Source organism: Pistacia vera, unplaced genomic scaffold (genome assembly GCF_008641045.1).
Source record: "Pistacia vera cultivar Batoury unplaced genomic scaffold, PisVer_v2 Contig159, whole genome shotgun sequence".
Taxonomy (NCBI): domain Eukaryota; kingdom Viridiplantae; phylum Streptophyta; class Magnoliopsida; order Sapindales; family Anacardiaceae; genus Pistacia; species Pistacia vera.
In genome coordinates, this window is record NW_022195674.1 from 180,616 (window position 1) to 204,164 (window position 23,549).

Genomic DNA, 23,549 nt, shown 5'->3' on the forward strand with positions numbered 1-23,549 from the left:
ATCTTTCATAGATGCTATGGCTAAGACTAATCTAACTGTTACCATCTTAAACACAGGAGAAAAAGTCTCCTCGTAATCAATTCCAGCTTGTTGAGTAAATCCTTTGGCAACTAATATTGCCTTATACCGTTCTAGAGTGCCATTTGCCTTGTACTTGAGTTTATAAATCCATTTACACCCTATTGGAGATTTACCAGGTGCTAAGGGAACTAAAGACCATGTGCCATTTCTTTCCAAAGCCTGAATTTCCTGTTGCATAGCCATAACCCAGTGGGGATCTTTGGATGCTTGGGTAAATGTAATAGGTTCAGTAATGGCTGATATACTAGACATACATGTTTGATAGGATGGTGAAAGATGTGTGTAGGAAATGTAATTCTGAATAGGACATTGGACAGTAGTTGTTAGATTAGTTTTAGGTAATGTAGGACATACAAAATGAGTGGTCCAAATAGGTGGTTTAGTGACTCTACCAGATTTTCTAATAGGACCAAGTTGTTGTGAAGAGGTACTAGGCAGATTAGGTGAACTATATAAAGCTAGAGAAATAGGGTCTGCTGGTTCTGTTTCATGAAGATCATTTGTATTTTCATGCAAATCAAAAACAGTGGAAGATGCAGTTTCAAAATCCTGTTCTAGAAATGTTTCTCGGATAAAAGCTGGTTGACTAGATTTATGTAAAGTAAAAAGAAAAATATATTCATGGAAAACCACATCACGATAAATATGAACAGATTTGGAATGTAAATCATACAAAATGTAACCCTTTTTTGTAGTAGAGTAATCAAGAAACACACAAGGAGTAGATCTAGGAGTGAACTTGTCATGGGGAATCAAATTGGTAGCATATACGAGGCATCCAAAAACTTTCAAGTGGTTCAACTTAGGCTTATGACCAAAGAGCTTCCCATAAGGTGAGAGACCATCTAAGACTTTAGTGGGTAATCGATTTATGATGTAGACTGTAGTTTTGACTGCATAACCCCACAAATAGTCCGGAATATGTGATTGAAACTTTAGGGATCTAGCTATGTTAAGTATATGCATGTGCTTACGTTCTTCAACTCCATTCCGTTGTGGAGTGTACACACATGTGCTCTGATGTATGATACCCAAACCAACCAATAAATCATGACATTGATCATTGAAAAATTCCAAACCATTGTCAGTTCTAATGCATTTGGGGGTCTGATTATGCTGATTTTTTACCATGTGAAGGAAATCTTTTAAGTTTTGATACACATCAGATTTGTATTGCATAAGGAAAAGCCATGTAGTCCTAGAGAAGTCATCTACTATGGTGAGAAAAACCTAGCATTTCCTTGGGTTGGGATCTTATAAGGTCCCCAAACATCTAAGTGTAACAACTCAAAGATATGTGATGTATGTGTTTCACTTAAGGCAAATGGTAACCTAGTTTGCTTTGCTAAAGGGCAAATGTTGCAGTGAAAATTAGAGTGTGCATGGAATTCATGATGTAATTTTTATAGGACTGGTAATGGTGCATGTCCTATCTCCTATGCCAAAGTATAATATCATTACTATATAGTGTTGTGGACATTACTACAGGTCATTTTATTGATGAATCAGAGGTTACATCACAAGAATTACAAACAGAATTCTTTATTCCTAAAACTGGAAGACAATGTTTTATTTGTGAAAAAGGTATAAAATGGTGTAGCCCTTGATATTGCTTACCAATCCCCTTGAGTTTGCCACTCCAAAGATCCTGGATAACACAAAAATCTAGATAAAATGTGATGGAACAGTGACTTGATGCAGTTTATTTGGATATCAACATCAAATTATACATAAAATCTGGTAAATATAAAACATTTTCAAGAGACAAATTTTCTTGCAATTTTACAGAACCAACATGAGTGATTGGTGTTTTAGTTACGTTAGGAAGTCCTACATAACTTGTTACAAGTGGACTACTAGCTACAGAACATTCAAGGTTTTGTAAATCATGTGTCCCCAAAATCAAGAATCCAATCAGAATTATTAAATTTTGAGTATCGAGACACAATTGTACCTGCCAGATTAGCAAACAGTGAAACCATGTTCTCTTTCCCCAACAACTAAAGTAGTTGTGCATACTGCTCTGGAGTTAACACATTGCCGAGATTAGCTCCTCCTTTGGTATTGTCACCTACTATTTCAGAGTTCACCAACTGATCCTGAGTCGAATGGACTTGATTAGCCTTAGGTTTTGTCCTTGACTAACCCTTGGTGAACACAAAATTAGTTGGATAACCGTGTAGTTTATAACAGGTTTCCCTCTTATGCCTTAGAGCATGACAGTAGTCACACTCCATGTAGGGTTTCTTCCCCTTGTATTTTGAGCTTTGATTCTAATTCCTCTTATTGCCTTGTGAATATAGCGTTGTAGTAACCTCAATGTTGTAATTAGAACCAGTCAAGACCTCTGGCTTTCATCCTGACGTACTATGGAATATGCTTGCTTGATTGAAGGCAGAGGGACCATCAATAAGATCTGACTCCTTACCAAGGTATACAATTCATTAAGTCCCATTAGAAACTGCAAAAGCTTCTGTTGATTGAGATGAGCCAAATATGCCTTGGCTGAATCACTGTCTGGAGGTGGTAGACTCACTAACGAACTCAGTTCATCCCACAAAGTTTTCAATCTGTTATAATAAACCACAATCGAACTCGTACCTTATACTAGATTAGCAATTTCCCTGTGAATCCCAAACACTCTTGTACCATTCACTTTATTGTATTGTTCTTGGAAATCTTGCCAAACTTGATACGCACTGTTTGAATACACAATACTGTTGAAAATGTCTTTTGAAACAGTATTAAAAATCCATGCCAAAACCAGAGAATTGCAGCATTCCCATTATGCATGCAATCCTTCATTGAATTTCGATTTCTCGCAAGATCCATCAACAAATCCCAACTTATTTTTTGCCCTTAGCGAAACCGTCGTGGACCAGCTCCATATCCCATAGTTCTCAATTTCGGTAAGCTGCTCTGAAATCAGAACTAAACCAGGGGTATCCGACGAGTGAAAGTAAAGAAGGGAACCTGAATCTGTGATATTTGACATCTACTGTTAATGAAATTAAATTGATCTAGAACGAATCAGCTTGATTCTAATCATAAATGGTGAAGCAGGAAAAATCAATCTTGAAAAATTTTAGACGCAGCTTCGAATTTGAGCTTGAATTCGAACTTGATACAGCTTCGAACTTGAGCTTGATTCTTCAGTTGAAGTTGTTGATTTCATAGCAAAGAATCACTGCTCTGATACCATCTACGAACTTATTTGAGAGAAGATCTACGAACTCATTTGGGAGAAGAGAAAGAGAACCTGGATTTTTATTATTCAAGTTGAAAAGTAAAGTAACAAACAATACACACTTATTACATTTCAGTAACTATGATTAATTAACCATGGTTGAAATAACCAAAGTAACTAATTCAACCAACTAATCTTAATTATACCTAGCTATTAACTATCACTGACTTACTAACAAAAATACGCACTAACATCAGAAGAGAAATAATAATAAACCTATAAATGATATTAACTGGAGATTTTCCTAAACCTCGGTGGAATATGTCTTATTCTTTTTTAATTAAATTAAAATAAATAAAAAAATAAAAAAGATGAAACTAACTAACTAAGACTACGGATGGTAACGTTGAATGTTTGGTGACGACACTTTGTTTCATTCCCTAATCCCCACCATAAATATAAAACGTTTTCTATTTCTTCATTAAACGACAGACATCCTTTCCATCTTACCATCGACTGAACTGAAGCTCTCCATCAACCTCTCCCTTCTGCTTCTCAATGGCATCAACGACTCCGAAATGTCAGGAGTTTCGATTCTTCCGAGTGTACAAAGACGGTCGAGTTCAATTACCTTTCCGCCCTTCCTCAAGGCCACGGTTCCACCGTCCGATGATCCCGTCACCGTGTCCGATCCAAAGACGTTACGATCTCATCTGAACCTCCTGTGTCCGCCCGTATTCATTCCCAAAGTCACAGACCCTAACAGAAGTTCCCTCTTTTATTCTACGTGCACGGCGGTGGCTTCTGTATGATGTCCGCCTTTGCTCCAGGCTACCATAGCTTCTGTAGCACCCTTTCAGCCGAGGCTGGGGCCATAGTTGTTTCTGTGGAGTAGGACTCTTCCCAGATCGACCCATACCGGCTTGTTACGAAGACTCATGGGCTGCACTCCAGTGGGTGGCGTCCCACGTTAGTGGAAGTGGACCTGAACCTTGGCTAAATGATCATGCAGATTTTGGCAAAGTTTTTATCGGTGGAGATAGTGCCGGAGGAAATATCTCGCATACTTTGGCGTTCCGGGTCGGTTCAATCGGGTTACCTGGAGTGAAAGTGGTTGGGGTGATCTTAATTCATCCTTTTTCGGTGGGACGGAAGACGATCAGATGTGTTGTGTATGAATCCAAGTAACAGCGGGTTGCAGGATCCTCGTTGAACCGCCTGAGAGGATCTTGGGAAGCTCGAGTGTGAGAGGTGTTGATTCTTGTGGTGAGAAGATCATCTGAATTCCGGGGGAAAATTACCTTGAGATCTGAAGAAAAGTGGATGGGGTGGAAGAGCTGAGCTTGTGGAGAATCATGGTGAAGAGCACGTTTTCCATATGCGTAATCCACTGTGAAAAGGCATGAATTGACCAGTAAGATTGTCTCATTTATCAAAGAAGACTAGTAAGCAGTTAATCATTTAGCAGAGTTTGTGGTTATTCTGTAATAATGGAGTGTGTCTTTGACGTTGATGAATAAATTTAAAATGTTACTTTTATGATATTGTATTTACCGATCCTTGGGGTCATCTTGTACGCACTATTCAGTTGACAGTAAGGAAATTTTATTGTGTTCAACCTTATTAGTAGTTAAGTAGATCGAATTCAAAACCTCTTAAAGTATATATTCAAGAGTTTAATTGGCTGTTGACTATCTAATAGTGGTTAAAATATTATTTTAATGTAATGTTAAAAAATGACAATCTAAATTGTCTGTGCCTGAAATTAATTTATAATGCATGTTCTAAACCTGGATCAAGGGTCGCCGGCCAGGAGTCAAGTCCCGATTTGACCTATTCAATCGGGGTTCTAACCAGTGATTAAATAAGTTTGAAATCTAACAAACACATCCTTGATAATACTTTATCCTATAAATTTAAAATCTAGCAAACACACATTTGTGATTTGGCCATGCAAATTAACGTCCACAGGTTGGGCCGCAATGACACACCATGGATGGCAGGGTTAGGACGTTGGGCTCGGGCATGTGATTGAAGTAGCCGATGATCAGGTTAAAGATTTTAAAACAATCCATAAGATAACTAGGCTAGAGAGGGCCCTGGGTAGTAGTCCAACTGGTTGAACCGTCGAGTCGGCCGGGTTTCAGAACACTAATTTAATCATTTTGGGGATAAAAAACTTAAGACTTGTGGATGTAGGTGTTTGAAGGTTTGGTGATGAGTGATAACATTTCTTCATCCAAAACATTTCTTCCTCTGCATTAAACGACAAGACTTCCCCATCTTATCAGTGAATTGCACTGAAGCATTTCGTTAAGGTAAATTCTCTATCTTCAATGGCATCAACCGACTCCGAATCGTCAAGGAGTTTCGCTTCTTCCGAGTTTATAAGGATGGCCGAATCGAGTCATTCTTCCCACCTTGCCCCATGGTTCCACCGTCCGATGATCCCGTCACCGTGTCCGATCCAAAACGTGACGACTCATCAGAACCTTCTGTTTCTGCCCGTTTTTTCATCCCTAAGTCTCAGACCCGAACCAAAAGTTCCCTCTCTTATTCTTAGTACATGGCGGTGGCTTCTGCGGATGTCCGCTTTTGCTCCACGCTACCATCTCTTCTGTAACACCGTTTCAGCCCAAGCTGGGGCCATAATTGTTTCTGTGGAGTACGGAGTCTTCCCGATCGACCCTACCGGCTTGTACGAAGACTCATGGGCTGCACTCCAGTGGGTGGCGTCCCGTCAGTGGAAATGGACCCGACCTTGGCTGAATGATCATGCTGTTTCAACAAAGTTTTTCATGTGGAGTCATGCTGGAGGTAATATTTCGCATACTCTGGCGTTCCGTCGGGTCAATCGGTTACCGGTGTGAAAGTTGTGGGGATGTTTTGGTTCACCCATATTTTGGTGGGACGGAAGATGATGAGATGTGGCTGTTATGTGTCCGAATAACGGTGGTTGCAGGATCCCAGCTGACACGCCGGCAGAGGATCTGGCTAAGCTCGGGTGCGAGAGGGTGTTGATATTTGTGGCGGAGAAATCATCTGAATGTTGTGGGGAAAAATTACCATGAGATTTGAAGAAAGTGATGGTGGAGAGTTGAGCTATTTGAAGTCATTGAAAGCACGTCTTCCATATGAATAATCCAAAATCTGAGAAGGCTGTGGGTGATCAATAGTTGTTTCATTTCTGAAACAAGATTAAAGTATATTAGTCCGATAGTTTACATAAGGGTTGCCGTTTGCAAGAGCTAAATTGTGTCTGTGACATTGTGGAATAGGATGTATGTATGGATTTGGAATAAAACGGTATCGTACTTTTCATTTTGATGAAGATTCATTGATGATAATGGTTTCCTTGATTGGGAGAATATAAATCTTCGTTTCAATTGCCTTTTTTCTGTATTTTCTCAATACATTCAAAGTGTTTAAATTATCATTTTACATTGAATTGAACCTCAATTGAGAAGGCTAGAGGTAATGCCGAAAGTTAAAATGTTTTCTCAATCCCAATCAGATGTGAGAATTAGATTTCAGGTAAGGTTTTCAAGACAAAATTCTGATAAAAACCTATTAAATATATGATAAGATGTTGTATCTACTGAATTTTCAATCTTTTACTCGAACAAGTTTGTGACATGGCCCGACTTGGTACATTTCGCATTACCTTTCGTCGAATGTTTCGATAGGGTTTCGATAGGGTTTTTAGTGTTACTCAAGATTTCTTAGTTTAAGTTTTTGTATCGGTTCTTAATAGGGTTGTCATTTAAGCTTTTACCCAATCAATAGTTTCTAATTCTTTAATTTGAGTCTTTTATCAGTTCTTAATTGGTTATCACTTAAGCTCTTACTCAATTGATAGTTCTAAGATTCTGAAGAGCTGTCAAGGTGTCTAAACCCGGACACTGGACAACCGGGTCATTAGAAAAAAAAAAAAAAAAAAACACAATATAATAGTAACAGAAGTAAAACTCATCTGCATCTAAAACACTGGCTGGCACACTCTCATTCTCCTCTCCTCCTTTCTCATTCTCAATCTTTCAATCTGGGCACATGGCTTCTCTTTTTCTTAACCATTTTTCATCAGCATTATGCAGAAGATACAGCTTCAAAGCCGCCGTTTATGTTAACTGGTCAACACCCATCACTTCTCTATCAAAAATGGCGTCTTCTGGATCTTCATTCAGTACTAGCTCTAGAACTCACATTCATAATAGTTCAGTCACATCTGGTCATCACCCAAATCCAATTGATCCGAACGAAGTAGCTCATGAGTTTCGCTTCTTCAGAGTTTACAAAGATGGCCGGATTGAGAAGTTCCGGTCCACCGAAAAGATCCCTCCGTCGGATGACCCGGTAACCGGGGTTCGTATTAAAGATGTTGAAATATCATCACAACCCGCTGTTTCAGCTCGTATTTTCTTGCCCAAGATCCGTGATTCGAGCCGGAAACTCCCGGTTCTTTACCATGTCCACGGAGGTGGGTTCTGCTTCGAATCAGCTTTCTCTCCAATTCATTCAAAGTACCTCACTTTGTTGACGGCTGAAGCAGACGTAATCACTGTGTCGGTCGAATACGGGTTGTTCCCGGATCGACCCATACCCGCATGTTACGAGGACTCATGGGCCGGACTCCAGTGGGTGGCGGGCCATGTAAATGGGAATGGACCCGAGTCATGGTTGAATGAGCATGCTGATTTTGGACGGGTTTTTATAGGTGGAGAGAGTGCTGGAGGGAACATCTCGCACAATCTAGCTGTTCGGATCGGGACACTCGGGTTACCCGGAGTGAACGTGGCGGGCATGGTTTTGGTGCATCCGTATTTTGGAGGGATAGACGATGATCAAATGTGGCTTTACATGTGTCCATCTAACGGTGGGTTGCAGGATCCTAGGCTGAAACCGAGTGCAGAAGATCTGGCAAGGCTTGGGAGTAAAAGGGTGTTGATATTTGTGGCTGAAAAAGATCATTTAAATGTAGTAGAAAGAAATTATTACCAGGAACTGAAAGAAAGTGGATGGAAAGGAAGTGCAGAGATCTTGGAAAATGAAGGAGAAGACCATTGTTTTCATATGGAGAATCTCAGTAATGAGAAGGCTGTAACTCTTATCCAAAGATATGTTTCTTTCATGAAAGAAGAATAAGTTTTTGTTTGTAAACAAAAGTAATTGTTGAGATTTTTTTTTTTTTTTTTGGTTGAAGGGGTTGTCGGTTAATTTGCACACATCTTAACTAATCTTTTGGGTCTGAAAGTTGATAGTCGAGTAAATTCTCTTAATTGCTATCTCAGTTAGTAACCCAAATGGATCGAACTCAAAATCTCTTGAATAATACACCCAAAAATCTTAGTTGACTGTTGGACCTATCGGTGGTTATAATTGTTGAGACGCTGTTGTAACCTGGGGTTGTTTTCATGAAAAGAACAATTTGGGTGAATACTCTTTACAAACACTTTGTTTCTTAATACTTATTCCTTTATTCTGATAAACATCATATAGTTGCTCCTAATCTTTTGATCCAAAAACCAGTGTCCAATCAAAAGGCCTGGTGTTATCACCAGAAACTGATTCGAACCCAGCGAGCTCCTCTGGAGATCTGCAGGGCGATAATTTTGTGTTTGGCGAAAAGGATTTGTTGAAAGGACAGGGGATGGCTGTATTATGAGAACTTGGGAAGGAATGTGGATGGAGAGGTGTTGTGGAGATTATGGGAGTTTAAAGGAGTGGGCCTGGGCTTTTATTTGATAAATCCCATTTGTGAAAATGGTGTCACTATGCTCAAACAAATTTTGTCTTTTATCAAAGAGTAAACCACTTTTCCCACTCAAGATTTGTCTTAATGGCACTTTCTCATCCAAAGTTCATATTCTGTAAATATTCAAAATCCACTTCACTTTCTTAATTAACATTTGGCAAGTTATCAAGAGCCAGGGTGAGAGGGGTTTTGTAAAGTGGAGGCCGGTGGATTGAATAGTGATGACCGATTAAATATTCGTTGTTGGAATCAACTGGAAATCGTCTAAAAACAGAAAACTCTAGCTTTACAATAGCTAGCAATATGCAAGAAATTAGATGCTAGAGTGAGAAGTATTTTGTAGAAAGAAGACCGAATGTTCAAATTGTGGTGATGGAGAGAACTTTTAGCGCTGAAATCGGTTTTGGGTCATAACAAAATATAAACTTTGATTAAGAAAATAGTATTTGAAACTTTTGCATTGGGAAAGTGTCACTAAGGCAAACCTTGGGTGGGAAAAAGTCGTTTACTCTTTATCAAATTACAAACTGTTTCTTAGATTGGACTAGATCATCTTCTGATTAAAGTTTTAACCTGAAGAGATAAAGACTTGTAATGGGTAGAGGTGGCGGTGGGCCGTGTCGTGTCTAAAAATTCAAAGCCCATCGTGTCGTGCCAAGACCCGCACAGTTTCGTGACCTGTTGGCCCATGAAATTTGAAGGCCCACCGCACGGCCCGTTATATATCATGTCGTGCCTTGGGCCGGCCCACATGCTTTGTGAAAATAATTTATTTTAATATTTATAAATTATAGTAATTTTGATTTATTATTAATAATTATTATAAAAATATTTTATATGTTATATTTAGTGACATTTTGTATTTATATTAATTAAAATATATAATCACTATAAAATATAATAAAATAATGAGACATTGAAATATTAATTGAATTTCAACACTTTTTATTATTTATAAGTTATAATTATAAATTACAAATACAAACTTAGAAATTAGAATTAAGAATTAGTATACATATTTATTTTCATTAATTTCTAAATTCTTAAAATCTTCAAATATATCTTCAGCAACACGATTTTGAAGCTCGAAATCTACCGTCACCCAATCTTTCATACACATAATGGCTTCAGCAACACGATTTTAAGTTTAAAATAGTCGTTACCCCCTTGCACATGGGTAACGACTATTTTAAAAAATAGTTATTAATTTTATTTTTTTATAATTTTATTTTTTTCGTGTCATGCCATGCCGACCCACGGTCTTTTTTTAAGGCCCACAGCACGGCTCACATATTTTCATGTCGTGCCGTGCTTTTTTCGTGTTGGGTCGTATCGTGCTATGGGCCGGTACGATCCACCATTGGCTCTAGTAATGGGTTACTAATCGAAGATAAATTTTATTTTCCTTCTCCAATTCTTGTTGAAGACTATTCTCTTGAAGTAAATGTACCCAAAATATATCATTGAACACAATAAATAATGGCTGGATTAGTCAACTGCACTTGGTATGAAAAATACGTCATATTAGTTATTCAATCCCCTTATTCATGTGATCAAAGTAATTTGTGATTTGAAGATTCAACAGTAATACTATTAATTTCCAAAGTAATACATAGTACTTATTGAAATTTATCAAGATTTTTTTTTTTTTTGTAATGATCGGAGTGTTCAGACCAGTTTATGTACAGTTTAACTAATTTTTTTGGGACATTAGAACTATCGTCATACAAGCTTCAATGGTTATCCCTATTAATAACTGTAAAGACTCAAAACTTAGAAGACTATATTAAATCATTTTCTTACCTTTTTTACCCTTAAAAGAGACTTAAACTTTAAAAACGATATTAGATTTTTGTCTTGAGATGTGTCTTTTACTATCTAGTGGTGGTGGTTTATTCAAGAGAATTAATGGCAGATTGTTGTTAGGTGGTGGTTTATTCAAGAGAAATAATGGCAGATTGTTGTTAGGTGGTGGTTTATTCAAGAGAAATAATGGCAGATTGCTGTTAGTACGAGCTGGTATCCAAAATATCATCAATTAAAGTCAATATTGACATAAACTGTTAAGTCAGCGTATTAAATTTTGTAGATTACGGTCAATTTGTGGGGTTTATGAAAATTGAAATTTTGAAACCATATTGCATAAACTCAGTCTTCCATCTGCATAAAAGTAAACAACAAAGGCATAAATTAAGAACAAACTTTAGATATTTTCTGCTCTTTTCTCTTAGCAATGGATCCTGCAGCCATGGAAGAAGAACTAGTCCATGACGTTTCCCCCTTCTTTCGCATATACAAAGAAGGCCGTGTCGAGAGGCTCATGGGCACTGAGTTCATCCCCACTTCTGTTGATCCCAAAACCGGTGTTGAATCCAAAGACGTTGTGGTTTCTCCTGAAATTGGTCTATCTGTAAGGCTGTACGCCCCAAAACTCCATAACCGAAACCAGAAACTTCCTCTTCTGGTGTACTTCCATGGCGGAGCGTTTTGCTTTATGAGCCCGTTCTGTGCTATCTACCATAATTACCTTAACACTTTAGTCCATGAAGCCAACGTCGTTGCAGTCTCAGTCGAATATCGAAGAGCCCCGGAGCACCCTCTGCCAGCAGCATATGACGATTCATGGACAGCTCTCAAATGGTTCGCTTCTCATGTTAATGGAGATGGCCCTGAAGATTGGCTAAATTTTCTAGCTGATCTTGACAATGTTTATTTGGGTGGTGAAAGCGCTGGTGGTAATATATCACACCACATGGGCTTGAGATATGGAAAACAGAAACTTGGAGGTCTGAAACTCGCAGGAATTATTTTGGTTCATCCATATTTTGGTGGCAATGAGCCCATTGGTGCCGAGGCTAATAATTTAGAGAAAATAGAATTTACAGAGATGTTGTGGCGTTTGGCGTGTCCTGAGACAACTGGGCGCGATGATCCGCTGTTTAATCCGCTGGCTGATCCGAACTGGGCGAGCCTGGAGAACACCAGGGTTCTGGTTTGTGTTGCCGAAAAGGATTTCTACAGAGATAGGGGATGGTGCTATTTTGAGAAGTTGAAGGAGAGTGGATGGGAAGGTGTGGTGGAGATCATGGAGTCTAAAGGAGAAGATCATGCGTTCCATTTGATGAATCCCACTTCTGAGAAAGCTTTGGATTTGCTCAAACAAATTGCTTCATTCATCAATACTCGACCCAAAGCATAAAATATCAGCATTGTATTGTATTTTATTGAATAGTATTATTTACTTTCCAAAAAGTCTTGTAACAATTATGTATCGGATTTCTGTTCTAGTTTAGTTGTTTAAATGGAAGGGGCTATCTGAATTGCTTTCTGAACTGTGTATATTGCATAGGGTGTTGTTTATTATTGTTACAAAAATCCACAACAATAAGAGGTATCGAGTCGACCAAGATGGGACTGGTTAGGATGTGTGTATGACTATAAACAATCAGCTTGGAATAGATTAGAAATTCACAACGGGACTATGACAAGAGATTTTTGAAGTGGTTAGACGGGTTAAGACCAAGTCTACGTCCACTGCTATCTTATTATTAATGTCTGGATTACACACAAGAGGATTAAAAGAGAAAAACCGTAATGGCGAGCTAGTGCCCTTCCTAAGTGGTTCCCTATGCTCAAGTGTATTTTTTCTAGGATCCTCAAAATGGAGATGGTGCCTCCCTTTTATAAACGACCTTTGATAGTGGTTGGGAGTTGGTAGATTACGAGGTGGATTACACGCATAATCCCCTGTATTCCAGATTTGAGTTAGCCTTCACCCATACTTAAGTCAGAATAATCATGCTTAGAATTGATGAACTTATTGGTTAAGTCATTTGTTGTTAGAGTGACACGTGAGACGATCCTAGTTGCTCGGTCTTGATACCGTTTATGGACAGGTGGTGCAGATCTAGCCGTTGGAAAATCACGCACACCGTTTATCATTTCAATTTGTTTATTCAAATTAGTTAATTTCTAGGAAAGTGAAACAAAGTTATATATACAAGACTACATAATAATTTATCTTATCTTATTTTCTACTTTTCAACTCTCCAAAGGAGATAGTGAAATTCTGAGTAAAGAAAGCGCCATTAAGTATTAAAGATCTCAAGGCCAGCAACCTCCATTTTTAAGTTAATTCAATAGTTTCAGAAGCATAAGATAATGTATTTTAATAGGAAGTTAGACAAACCTGGCAGATTTTGATCTGATTAATTTCCAAGAACTTGCATATCAATGTTTTTCATTTCTATATAAAAGGTAGACAGGATGTGGTAAGTGGTGAAGGTTTTATGCAAGTCAAGTTGGACTGAGAGGTGTTATCTAACCATTTATATTGTTAAATCATATAAATTGTTTATGGAAAATTATACATTTTTAAATATCTTCAATTAATATTCACCTACCTGAAAAGGTTTTATGCAAGTCAAGTGGGATTAGGGGTGTCAAGCGAGCTGAGCTGCTCGCGAGTAGCTTGGGCTCGGCTCGACCTTGAGTGGCTTGCGTGCCGAGTTTGAGCTTCCCAATACTCGGCTTGAGCAACTAGCGAGCTTACTTGAGCTTGACAAGGGATATATGCAAGTTTTACAACTATTAGGGGGTCTCTAATTTACCATTTTGCCTTCTTAGTTATGTCAAAGTAGCATTATATCCCATTTCAATTCAAATATCAAACCCTAAATTGTAATTCTCTCCGTGACTACAGAAGAGCGCCGGAGCATCCTGTCCCTATTTGTTTTGACGATTCATGGACCGCCCTTAAATGGGTCGCTTCTCATGTTAATGGAACTGGTCCTGAAGATTAGCTAAACAGTTTTGCTGATCTTGAAAAGGTCTATTTTGCGGGTGATAGTTCTGGTGCTAATACAGCACACTTCATGGGATTGAGATATGGCCAAGAAAAACCAGAGGGTGTTAAGGTTGCAGGGATTATTTTGATACATCCGTATTTCTGGGGCAGTGAACCGATCGGTGCAGAAGTCAATCACTTGGAGAGAAGAGAATTTGTAGAGAAATTCTGGCGTTTTGTATGTCCTGCAACAAGTGGGTGCGATGATCCGTTGTTTAATCCTGTGGCTGATCCGAAATTGGCGAGTCTGGAGAGCTGTAGAGTGCTGGTTTGTGTTACTGAGAAGGATTTGTACAGAGACAGGGGATGGTTCTATTATGAGAAGTTGAAGGAGAGTGAATGGTGAGGTGTTGTGGAGATTATTGAGACGAAAGGAGAAGATCATGTCTTCCATTTGTTCAATCCCAGCTCTGAAAATGCTGTAGCTTTGCTCAAACAAATTGGTTTTTTCATCAATCAGAAGATTCAAGAGAAGGCCTGAATGTTGCTGGCATTCCATATCAGCATCTCTCAGTATTAGAATTATGGTTTTTAGCTTTTTCCTTTTGAGCTTTAATGCAATCGCATAGACTGTACTGAAAGCTTCAATGAATAAATCAATTTTCATGGCATTTGATGATGTGATATGAGAATAACTTTATTAACAATGGGTCCAAATTCCTTGTTTTTTTTTTTCATCTTTGCTAACTTCATACAGTAAAATCCATTAATGGATTTGCCAATACCATGCCTTTACTTTAAAAATTCTTTTGCAAAAGATAATACAACTGAATTTTGCCAATACCATGTCTTATTACTGAAAACAACCGCCGTTTTCAGGCCTTATCATCCTGAAGATCAATTATTGTTGTAGAAGTCCGCAGTTTTCTTCATCATAGCCTTAGCATTTTCACAACCAGGATTGAACAAATGGAAAACGTGTTCTTCTCCATTGATCTGCACAACCTCCACGTCACCTCCCCACCCACTTTCCTTCAACTTCTGATGATAATACCACCCTCTTGCGCATAGCAAATCCTTCTCCGCCACAAAAACCAGAACCCGCCTGCACCCCAGCTTCGCCAGGTTCGGATCCACCACCGGATTTATCCACGGGTCATCGCACCCGGTTGTTTCCGGATACGCAATTCGCCACAACGCCCCAACAAACTTTCTTTTGTTTTCATCAGCTGTCTCATTAGCCACAGCTTCGTTGCCCCAGAAATATGGATGACATAGAACAATTCCTTCAACGTTGACGCCTTCAAGTTTTTCCAGGCCGTGTTTTATGCCCATCCTGTGCGCTATATTGGCGCCGGCACTGTCGCCAGAGAAAAATACTTTCTCAAAATCAGCGTGAGAGTTGAGCCAATCTTCAGGGCCCGATCCGTTAACATGGGAAGCGACCCATTTGAGGGCAGTCCATGAATCGTCGTAAGCGCAAGGAAGATGATGCTCCGGGGCTCTTCTGTATTGAACTGAGACGACGACGATGTTAGCTTCGGCGACCAAGGAGTTGAGGTAATTGTGGTAGAGAGGGGAGAAAGGGGACTCGATGCAGAAGCCTCCGCCGTGGATGTAAACAAGAAGAGGAAGTTTTTGGTTTTGAGAGACGTTTTTGGGGATGTAAAGCCTGACGGTGAGACCATTTTCTGATGAATATACAACGTCTTTGGATTCGACGTTCGTTTTGGGATCAAGAGATGTGGGGACAACGTCGTTTCCGGTGAGCCGGTTTACTTTGCCATCTTTGTAAACTATGAGCATGGGAGAAAAATCATAGGCTACTTCTGGCTGAGTGGAATCCATAGCAATGAAGAAGAAGAAGAAGAAAAGAAGATTGCAGGAAATATAGAGAGCTCCGTTTGGTCTACAGAGAGGATTGGGATAAGTGTGAGGATATTGAAGGGCTGTTTCTCTTCATATATATTGAATTATGATGTGTTAATTAGCTAAAATAATAATAATAATAATAATAATCACAATTAATATGTTTCCAAATATTCAAAAAAATAATGACAACAAAGTTGCTTTCGTTTGGGCCCATAAATGCACAATCGTCAATGAGGTTTAGTGAAATCTAAATCTGGTTATATTTATTTTAGATTTTATTCTTATTTTAATAGATTCTAAATCTTTCATTGTAACGTTAGTATCCTAAAATGGGTTGACGCTTTCTTTGATAGAAGACGGACTCATGTTAATAGTATCCAAATTGACAGTTTGAGGCTGACAAATTAATTAGGTACATTAATATATTCAATAATATTTAATTTCTCATAATGAATGTGACAGAAATTGGATGAGCAATTGCTTTGATCTTTGTTGAGGGCAAAAGTTTGTCATTATAATTGCTTTTCCTTTTCCTTTTTTTGACCTCTTTTTTATTCATTATTCCCAACTTCATTTTGAGCATAATCATATATAATATTTTTTATAATCAAGGTGTCTAGATCAATTTACACGTACATCAATTAATCTTCAGTAAAGACTAGTCTAAATCACAGAGGCTCGGATGGAGGAATCAAACTTGAGATTATGTGTCTATCCACATTATCTCTAATTCATCCTAACTATATGGACTACCCACAGATGAGTTTTGAGTAGAATAATATGAATTATTCTCAAATGGTATTTCAAATTCCTTATCGCAAGTGATGTGTTCCTAGTGTGGCTTTGATGTGTAAATGATGAGTTAAAGTATTAAATGATATGTTAATGTCACGGTCGCACATCATTTGGGATGAAAAATTTGGGATTTCATTTGAGAAGAGTATTATTATTATTTTGAGTAACGTTACAATCACTGTCGAACCCACATTCATATAATAAATGGCATACAATAGTAACGATACCCCATTATTAGAAATTTTCATAAATAAAAAATTATACTTGAATTTTTTTGAAATTGATTATATAATTTAAAAACTAACCATATACTTTGATTTATTGCGTGGGCCGATTAAGTTGTTCAACCATTTTTTCCACTAACACCTTTGACCTATGTGCACCAAATCAATGTTAATTTAAACACAATTAATTTTCAATGATTTAATTAACCTAAACCAAACTCTCAGCTATAGAACTTTGATATATACACTTACATGAATTTATTATATAGTTTTTTTGTTTTGCAAAAAACATGTATGGTCAAGAAAGCTAGCAATTAAATAGTAACACCTACTTTTGGTGTTGTAATTAATTAATAACACATTTGGTTAACCCACAAGCATGTATGAAATAATTGGTGAGTTGGTCACCAATAAAGACAGTGATTAAATGCACATTCAATACATATTCAAGTAGGTTTACTCATTTGAATGTTTCTTGTTCATAAGTTGATCTAATAATTTTCCTTTTTAAGAATATACTTGAAAAAAAAGCCCCACATAAAAATATTTGATCATAACCACTTGGTTTGTGACCGGATGACAAGACCTTAGTTTACTCAAAGGTTTTATGCTCGAGTCCCTCCAAGTGACCACCTACTGTATTTGTGACTTACTTGACTCATTAGACTTATAGGGTATTCAATGGACCCTGAGATTATTCAAGGTTAGGGAGGAAATCAGTCGAGTATCTAGTTACTCGATCTCGACTTGATTGCTATAGTACTAAATTCGAGTTCGAATTCAAGCTTAACTGAGCTTGAGGAATTGAGTTCGAACTTGAACTCGGTACCTGAAACTAGAATTCGAGTTTGTATAATTGAGCTTTTCAAGTCGAGTTGTATCATGTTCAAACTCGACTTGACAATACTGAGCAAATGTTGAGCCAAGCCAAGAGTGGCTCGACTTGTTTTTCACCCCTAGTTAAGTTGCACGCAAGCAAACTCGGACACCTTAGTAGTAAAAAAAAAAAAAAAAAAAAAAAANAATAAAGCTAGCAATTAAATAGTAACACCTACTTTTGGTGTTGTAATTAATTAATAAAACATTTGGTTAACCCACAAGCATGTATGAAATAATTGGTGAGTCGGTCACCCATAAAGACAGTGATTAAATGCACATTCAATACATATTCAAAGTAGGTTTACTCATTTGAATGTTTCTTGTTCATAAGTTGATCCAATAATTTTCTTTTTTAAGAAAATACTATAAAAAAAAGCCCCATATAAAAATCTTTGATCCTAACCACTTGGTTTGTGATCGAATGACAAGACCTTAGTTTACTCAAAGGTTTTATGCTCGAGTCCTTCCAAGTGACCACTTATTGTATTTGTGACTTACTTGGCTTATTAAGCTTATAGGATATTCAATGGACCTTGAGATTATTCGAGGTTAGGGATGAAATCAGTCGAGTATCTAGGTTACTCGATCTTGACTTGATTGCTATAGTACTGAATTCGAGTTCGAATTCAAGCCTAACTGAGCTTGAAGAATTGAGTTCGAACTCGAACTCGGTACCTAAAACTAGAATTTGAGTTTGTATAATCGAGTTTAATTAAGCTTTTCAAGTCGAGTTGTACCATGCTCGAACTCGACTCAACAATACTGAGCAAATGCTGAGCCAAGCCCAGAGCGGCTCGACTTGGTTTTTACCCCTAATCGAGTTGCACACAAGAGGACTTGGGCACCTTAGTCAAAAAAAAAAAAAAAAAACAAAAAACAAAAACAAAAACAAAGGAGGAAAAATCATTGACCATTTGGTAACAAGATATTTCTTTAACCGGTTTGAAAAGACTATAATGCCTTTGTAACAAAATAATGACTCATGAAAAAGACATATAAAGCCATAAAATCAAATTAAATATTATTTCTTTTATTAATTTTTAAAAATTGTGCTTACATGGCATTAATTAATAACCATAATTTTTTTATTATTCCTGATTGAAGAAACAAGCGATTCTCTTGAGCATAGCCACGGCATTTTTGCAAGTGGGATTTTTCACATGGAAAACATGGCCCTCTCCTTCAGTCTCTGTAATTTCCGCATTACCTCCCCACCCGCTTTCCTTCAACTTCTCGTAATAATACCATCCTCTTGTTCTAAGAAAATCCTTCTCCGCAACAAAAATCAACACCCTCCGGCACCCCAGCCTCGCCAGGTTCGGATCAGCCGCTGGATTTATCCACCGGTCGTCGCACCCGCTTGAGCTCGGACAAGCCACTCTCCAATATTTCTCCCGCCGTTGTCTGAATTCTGCGTCAGTTGACTCATCACCGACAGGTTCTTTGCCCCAAAAATAAGGATGACATAAAGCAATACCTTTCACATTAACGCCTTCAAGCTTTTCTTGGCCGTGTCTTATGCCCATATGGTGAGCTATGGTAGCTCCGGCGCTGTCCCCGCAGAAAAACACTCGCTGGAAATCAGCATAATCGTTGAGCCAATCCTCGGGGCCTGCTCCGTTTACATGAGACTTAACCCATTGAAGCGCAGTCCATGAATCGTCGAAAGCGCAAGGGACGGGATGCTCCGGGGCTTTCCTGTATTCAACCGAGACTGCAATGATGTTAGCTTCTGCAACTAAGGAGTTGAGGAGATTGTGGGTTTGAGGGGTGAAAGGGGAACGGATGTAAAAGCCTCCTCCATGGAAGTAAACTAGAAGCGGAAGCTTTTGGTTTCGGTTGGTGTTTTTCGGGATGTGAAGCCTGACGGAAAGGCCATTTTCAGGTGAATATAGAACGTCTTTGGATTCAACATTGGTCTTGGGATCAAGAGACGGGGGAACGATTTCGGAGCCTTGAAGCTTCTCTACGCGGCCATCTTTGTACATTATTATCACCGGAGAGAAGTCATAGGCTACTTCCGGCTTGGTGGCATATTCCATTTAGCTAATTAAGAGAAATAGAGCAGAGATAAAATGAAGAGCCTTTCGTTTGTTCTATAGTTCCAAGATGGAATAATTGAGAGCAATGGAAGATTTTTGTATTTTATTTTCTAAGGCTGGGCCATTCAGTTGGCTCTTTACTGAAAGAAATACACAAGAATATGACAACAAAGGAGTAGAAACCACTAAATCTATCTTTTGGGTTTTTCCACTTGGATTTTGGCATCCAATGTTCTCAATTTGTTCCAATAATTCAGTTTTGAAAAATTATGACATATTTGATAGTTAATTAAGCAAAGGACACAGTTTAGGTATGTAGACTGAATAGGGATGGGCACAGGTCGGGTCGGGGCCGGTGACCTCTGTCCCTGGGCCCTGCCCGAAGGCCCAAGGGGATTCCCTGAATTCGGCCCAATCCTTGAATAGGGAATTCGGGGAATCCCCGAAGGCCCGAGGGGATTGGGGTGGGGCCAATTCGGGGTTGGAGATGAGACTATCTCCGTCCTCGGCCTGGGCATGAATTCATGTATTGCATTTGGGCCCGAGCTCATCCCAGTCCCCAATCAATTCGGGGAATCTCCGCCCCTTTCGGACTGGGTCGGGGCGGGGAACATATCCATCCCTAACTGAAGGTCATGTGGGGAAAGGAGTCAACCGCCTCCTCTATCTTTTGGGTTTTTTCCCATTGGATTTTGGGCATCTAATTTTCTTAATTTGTTTCCATAATTCAGTTTTGAAAAAATTATTTTGCAGAACAGAAACAAGAACTGAATATTTTTTTATTTGCTTTGAAATCATGAAAGAAGAGCTGAGCAATACAAAGTGTTTGATGTAAATCAACCAGCATTGTGTTGATTTATAAACAAAGCTATTTTTTCCAGCAAGGCCATGGCCTTTTCAGAATTCGGATTGAACAAGTGAAACACATGGTCTTCTCCTTCTGTCTCCGCAATCTCTACTTCTCCAACCCATTCACTGTCTCTCAATGTCTCTGAATAAAACAAACCCCTCTCTTTCAAATTATCCTTCTCAGCAACACAAATTAGCACCCTGTTGCAACGCAGGCTCGACAACCTCGAATCAACACTTGGGTTGATTCTATGATCATCGGACCCGCTTGTGGTTGGACAGACGAAAGTCCAGCACTTATCAACACCACCGTCTTGCCTGCCGAAATATGGTTGAATCAAGCAAATTCCTGACAATTTCACTCCATTTAGGTTTTCAACACTTGCTTGGATGGCCATGTTGTGCACCATGTTGCCTCCAGCGCTATCCCCAGCAAGAAAAACTCTGTGAAAATCAGCGTAGTTGTTCAGCCAAGCTTCAGGGCCTTCACCATTGCAATGAGAAGCCACCCACTTAAGTGCAGCCCATGAATCTTCGTAAGCTACGGGGACATAGTGTTCTGGGGCTAATCTGTAATCGACGGAGACGGCGATGGCATTAGCCTTGGCGGCTAGAGAGGATACAAAGTTGTTATAAACGGAGCAAAATGGTGTGCCCATGAAGAAGCCTCCGCCGTGATAGTAAACCACGAGAGGCAGCTTTTGGCCTGGTTTAGTCGCGCCTGCTGGGATAAAAATACGTGCTGACAGCCCAGTTTCTGAAACAACAACAACATCTTTGGAGCAGACACCGTTCTGAGAACCATCAATCGATGCAGGAACTCTATCGGAGCCAAAGAATCTCTCCACTCGTCCATCTTTGTAGGCACGAAAATATGGAAGATACTCATGCGCTACTTCGTTTGTGCTCGAATCCATTGTTGCAGGCAATTGCAATCCTGAAGAGGATCCGAATAATTTAAAGATGGTAAGCTATAGTGCTGGGATTGATCATGTTATCATTGACTAAGAATGGTCACCAAATTACGACATTGGTTGGTGATGGCGATGAGAAGATAAAATACGCCATTCCATTCCACACGTTTAACAGAAGATTATGTCGAGTCTTTCTAATGTTTGGTAAATGGGCACTGGGGTCCCTGGTGAGTTTCACGAGACCTTCTTCCTAGCAGATGTTTCACATTTGGTAGTGGAGCTTTTGACAATGGAGCCAACGGTTCTCTAACTTTACCTTTTTCTTTTCAAAAGAGACGAGGTTAATTGGATCAATGGGGAAGTGAGATCCATAATCTGTCGTCTCATTAGATAAAAAATTTCAAAGTAAAAAAAATGGATATGTACAGTGCTCACTCTGGCATCACATGGGATGGACTAAATAAATCCGAATAAAATTTGTCGTGATAAACGATTTGAGTGCAGTATCTGCATTTCTCACCGTTATGCCTAATTCCTCGCGGTCAGATTTGCGCCACGCGTCCTCAAAGTGTCTCAAAGACTGACGGCCCTGGATCCTCCCATGTGTGGTCCTATTAGCATTTACCTTCTCTTACAAGATGATTACTATCACAAGCATGACTTAAATTGTCAATAGCTTGATCCGTCCTGTCACAAGTACAAAGATGGTTGACTCAGATCCTAACTAAGGAGATTATGAGTATAAATAACCCCGTAACACCCACTTTCAACTTGTAATATTTTATTTCTAGTTAGTATACTCGTAAAATAATTAATAAAATTTATTAAAAATATATATAAGAAAATACATATATAAACGAGTAATAAAGTATGGACTCATATTTATAAAATTATATATAGTTTTTCATTTTGCCCTTATATTTTCTTTAAAACTTTATTTATGTCCTTTAGTCAATTATCATAATACTCTTATTTTTATTACATTCTCCATGAAATTTTATCTCTTTTCACTCCCCACTTTTTCAACTAATTTCGAGTGAAAAGATCATTTTACTCTTAATGCAAGTTTAAGGAGTTTTCTCAAAATAACTTTAGCAAAAATTAACTAAAAGTATAAGAGTATAAATTAAATTATGTACCTCCATGTGGGCGTTACACAACCACTGTCAAACTAGCCAAGTATAAAAGGAGTCCACGACCTCCGTTCCAGGGGATTTCAGCATTAATAAAGTCTAAAAGAAAAATACACTTACCTGTTTTAGAAAGTGTTAAGAGAGAATAAGTCGTGAGAGCTGAATATCATTCACTTATCTCACAAACTTTCCTTTGTAACCTCATTTGACCATGTAATACCCCTCAATAATAGCATAATAGTGGATTTAGGTTTGGTTTCTATACTGTCGAACCACGATAAAACCTCTTTTGTTATTTATACCATATCGTTTTTATCAACCTCGTTAGTTACCAGTAATTACGCACATATCTTACCCACCAACCGGGTATCTCTGGTTGGTACAAATTTTAACATCAACATTCATTAATCCCACTCACTTTACCTTTCAAAACCTTGGCCTACTTTCCCTCTCTGTTTGTTGCGTGAAAGTCTAGAAATGAGTAATTAGGCTGTCGCAAACTCGCAATGCGCCACATTACTTTCAACCATCTCGGTCAGACGCTTGTCCCAATACAAAATTTTCTTTCACTTACCAATTATACGCTAAAACAGGGACAACTACGCCAATCAACCAGAACTTGAGCCCTTTAGACTTCTATGAAAGAAGTTAAACAAGGATTTACATGAACTTCATTTTAATTTAAAAAAAAAACAATATAACATGAACGGAATAGGGAAAATAAAGAAAAAACAAAAAACTCCAATATTAACATACCATTTAAGATAATTTGGAAAAAAAAAAAAATATTAAAATGAATCGCTAATTAATTTTTTTGTCAATAAGACAATTTCTATTAACTATTAGAAAGTAGGGATGAGCGGGGCAATGTACCTAGCCCAAATCTTGGAAATAGAAACTGGAACTAGAACCAACGGTTCCTAGGATTTAGGAACCAAAACTGGAACTAATCGTTCCAGTTCCTAAATACTTGTAACAGGTTTCGATTCCGTTTTTGGATACCCACTGACACTGTTCACATAAAATTATAAATAC

At 38.4% G+C, this 23,549-nt stretch overlaps 6 protein-coding genes and 2 pseudogenes across 6 annotated transcripts; 5 read left to right on the forward strand and 3 right to left on the reverse strand.

The window, feature by feature from the left end:
• Positions 1-3,826: 3,826 nt before the first annotated feature.
• Positions 3,827-4,714, forward strand: LOC116125018 (annotated as a pseudogene).
• Positions 4,715-5,853: 1,139 nt separating this feature from the next.
• LOC116125019 (probable carboxylesterase 1) lies at positions 5,854-6,339 on the forward strand. Its single transcript, XM_031410749.1, has 2 exons — positions 5,854-6,125; positions 6,231-6,339. Exons 1-2 carry the CDS (start codon positions 5,854-5,856, stop codon positions 6,337-6,339), a joined length of 381 nt encoding a protein of 126 aa, XP_031266609.1.
• Positions 6,340-7,289: 950 nt separating this feature from the next.
• Positions 7,290-8,410, forward strand: LOC116125005 (2-hydroxyisoflavanone dehydratase-like). Its single transcript, XM_031410741.1, has one exon. The coding sequence runs from the start codon at positions 7,319-7,321 to the stop codon at positions 8,408-8,410; it is 1,092 nt and encodes a 363-aa protein (XP_031266601.1). The 5' UTR covers positions 7,290-7,318.
• Positions 8,411-11,234: 2,824 nt separating this feature from the next.
• LOC116125003 (probable carboxylesterase 5) lies at positions 11,235-12,240 on the forward strand. The gene has a single exon (XM_031410740.1). It carries the CDS (start codon positions 11,254-11,256, stop codon positions 12,217-12,219), a length of 966 nt encoding a protein of 321 aa, XP_031266600.1. The 5' UTR covers positions 11,235-11,253; the 3' UTR covers positions 12,220-12,240.
• Positions 12,241-12,428: 188 nt separating this feature from the next.
• Positions 12,429-14,382, forward strand: LOC116125020 (annotated as a pseudogene).
• Positions 14,383-14,655: 273 nt separating this feature from the next.
• On the reverse strand, positions 14,656-15,671 carry LOC116125034 (probable carboxylesterase 12). Its single transcript, XM_031410766.1, has one exon. The coding sequence runs from the start codon at positions 15,652-15,654 to the stop codon at positions 14,704-14,706; it is 951 nt and encodes a 316-aa protein (XP_031266626.1). The 5' UTR covers positions 15,655-15,671; the 3' UTR covers positions 14,656-14,703.
• A 2,924-nt stretch (positions 15,672-18,595) lies between these two features.
• LOC116125031 (probable carboxylesterase 12) lies at positions 18,596-20,020 on the reverse strand. The gene has a single exon (XM_031410762.1). It carries the CDS (start codon positions 19,616-19,618, stop codon positions 18,665-18,667), a length of 954 nt encoding a protein of 317 aa, XP_031266622.1. The 5' UTR covers positions 19,619-20,020; the 3' UTR covers positions 18,596-18,664.
• A 355-nt stretch (positions 20,021-20,375) lies between these two features.
• Positions 20,376-21,668, reverse strand: LOC116125026 (probable carboxylesterase 5). Its single transcript, XM_031410756.1, has one exon. The coding sequence runs from the start codon at positions 21,382-21,384 to the stop codon at positions 20,455-20,457; it is 930 nt and encodes a 309-aa protein (XP_031266616.1). The 5' UTR covers positions 21,385-21,668; the 3' UTR covers positions 20,376-20,454.
• Positions 21,669-23,549: the final 1,881 nt, after the last annotated feature.

Excerpts from the sequence above, each read along its gene's own strand:
- LOC116125019 (XM_031410749.1), top strand. The coding sequence starts at position 5,854 with ATGTCCGCTTTTGCTCCACGCTACCATCTCTTCTGTAACACCGTTTCA. Across the intron at positions 6,126-6,230 it reads GCGTTCCGTCGGGTCAATCG|GATCCCAGCTGACACGCCGG; the intron begins GTTACCGGTGTG and ends CGGTGGTTGCAG.
- LOC116125005 (XM_031410741.1), top strand. The coding sequence starts at position 7,319 with ATGGCTTCTCTTTTTCTTAACCATTTTTCATCAGCATTATGCAGAAGA.
- LOC116125003 (XM_031410740.1), top strand. The coding sequence starts at position 11,254 with ATGGATCCTGCAGCCATGGAAGAAGAACTAGTCCATGACGTTTCCCCC.
- LOC116125034 (XM_031410766.1), bottom strand. The coding sequence starts at position 15,654 with ATGGATTCCACTCAGCCAGAAGTAGCCTATGATTTTTCTCCCATGCTC.
- LOC116125031 (XM_031410762.1), bottom strand. The coding sequence starts at position 19,618 with ATGGAATATGCCACCAAGCCGGAAGTAGCCTATGACTTCTCTCCGGTG.
- LOC116125026 (XM_031410756.1), bottom strand. The coding sequence starts at position 21,384 with ATGGATTCGAGCACAAACGAAGTAGCGCATGAGTATCTTCCATATTTT.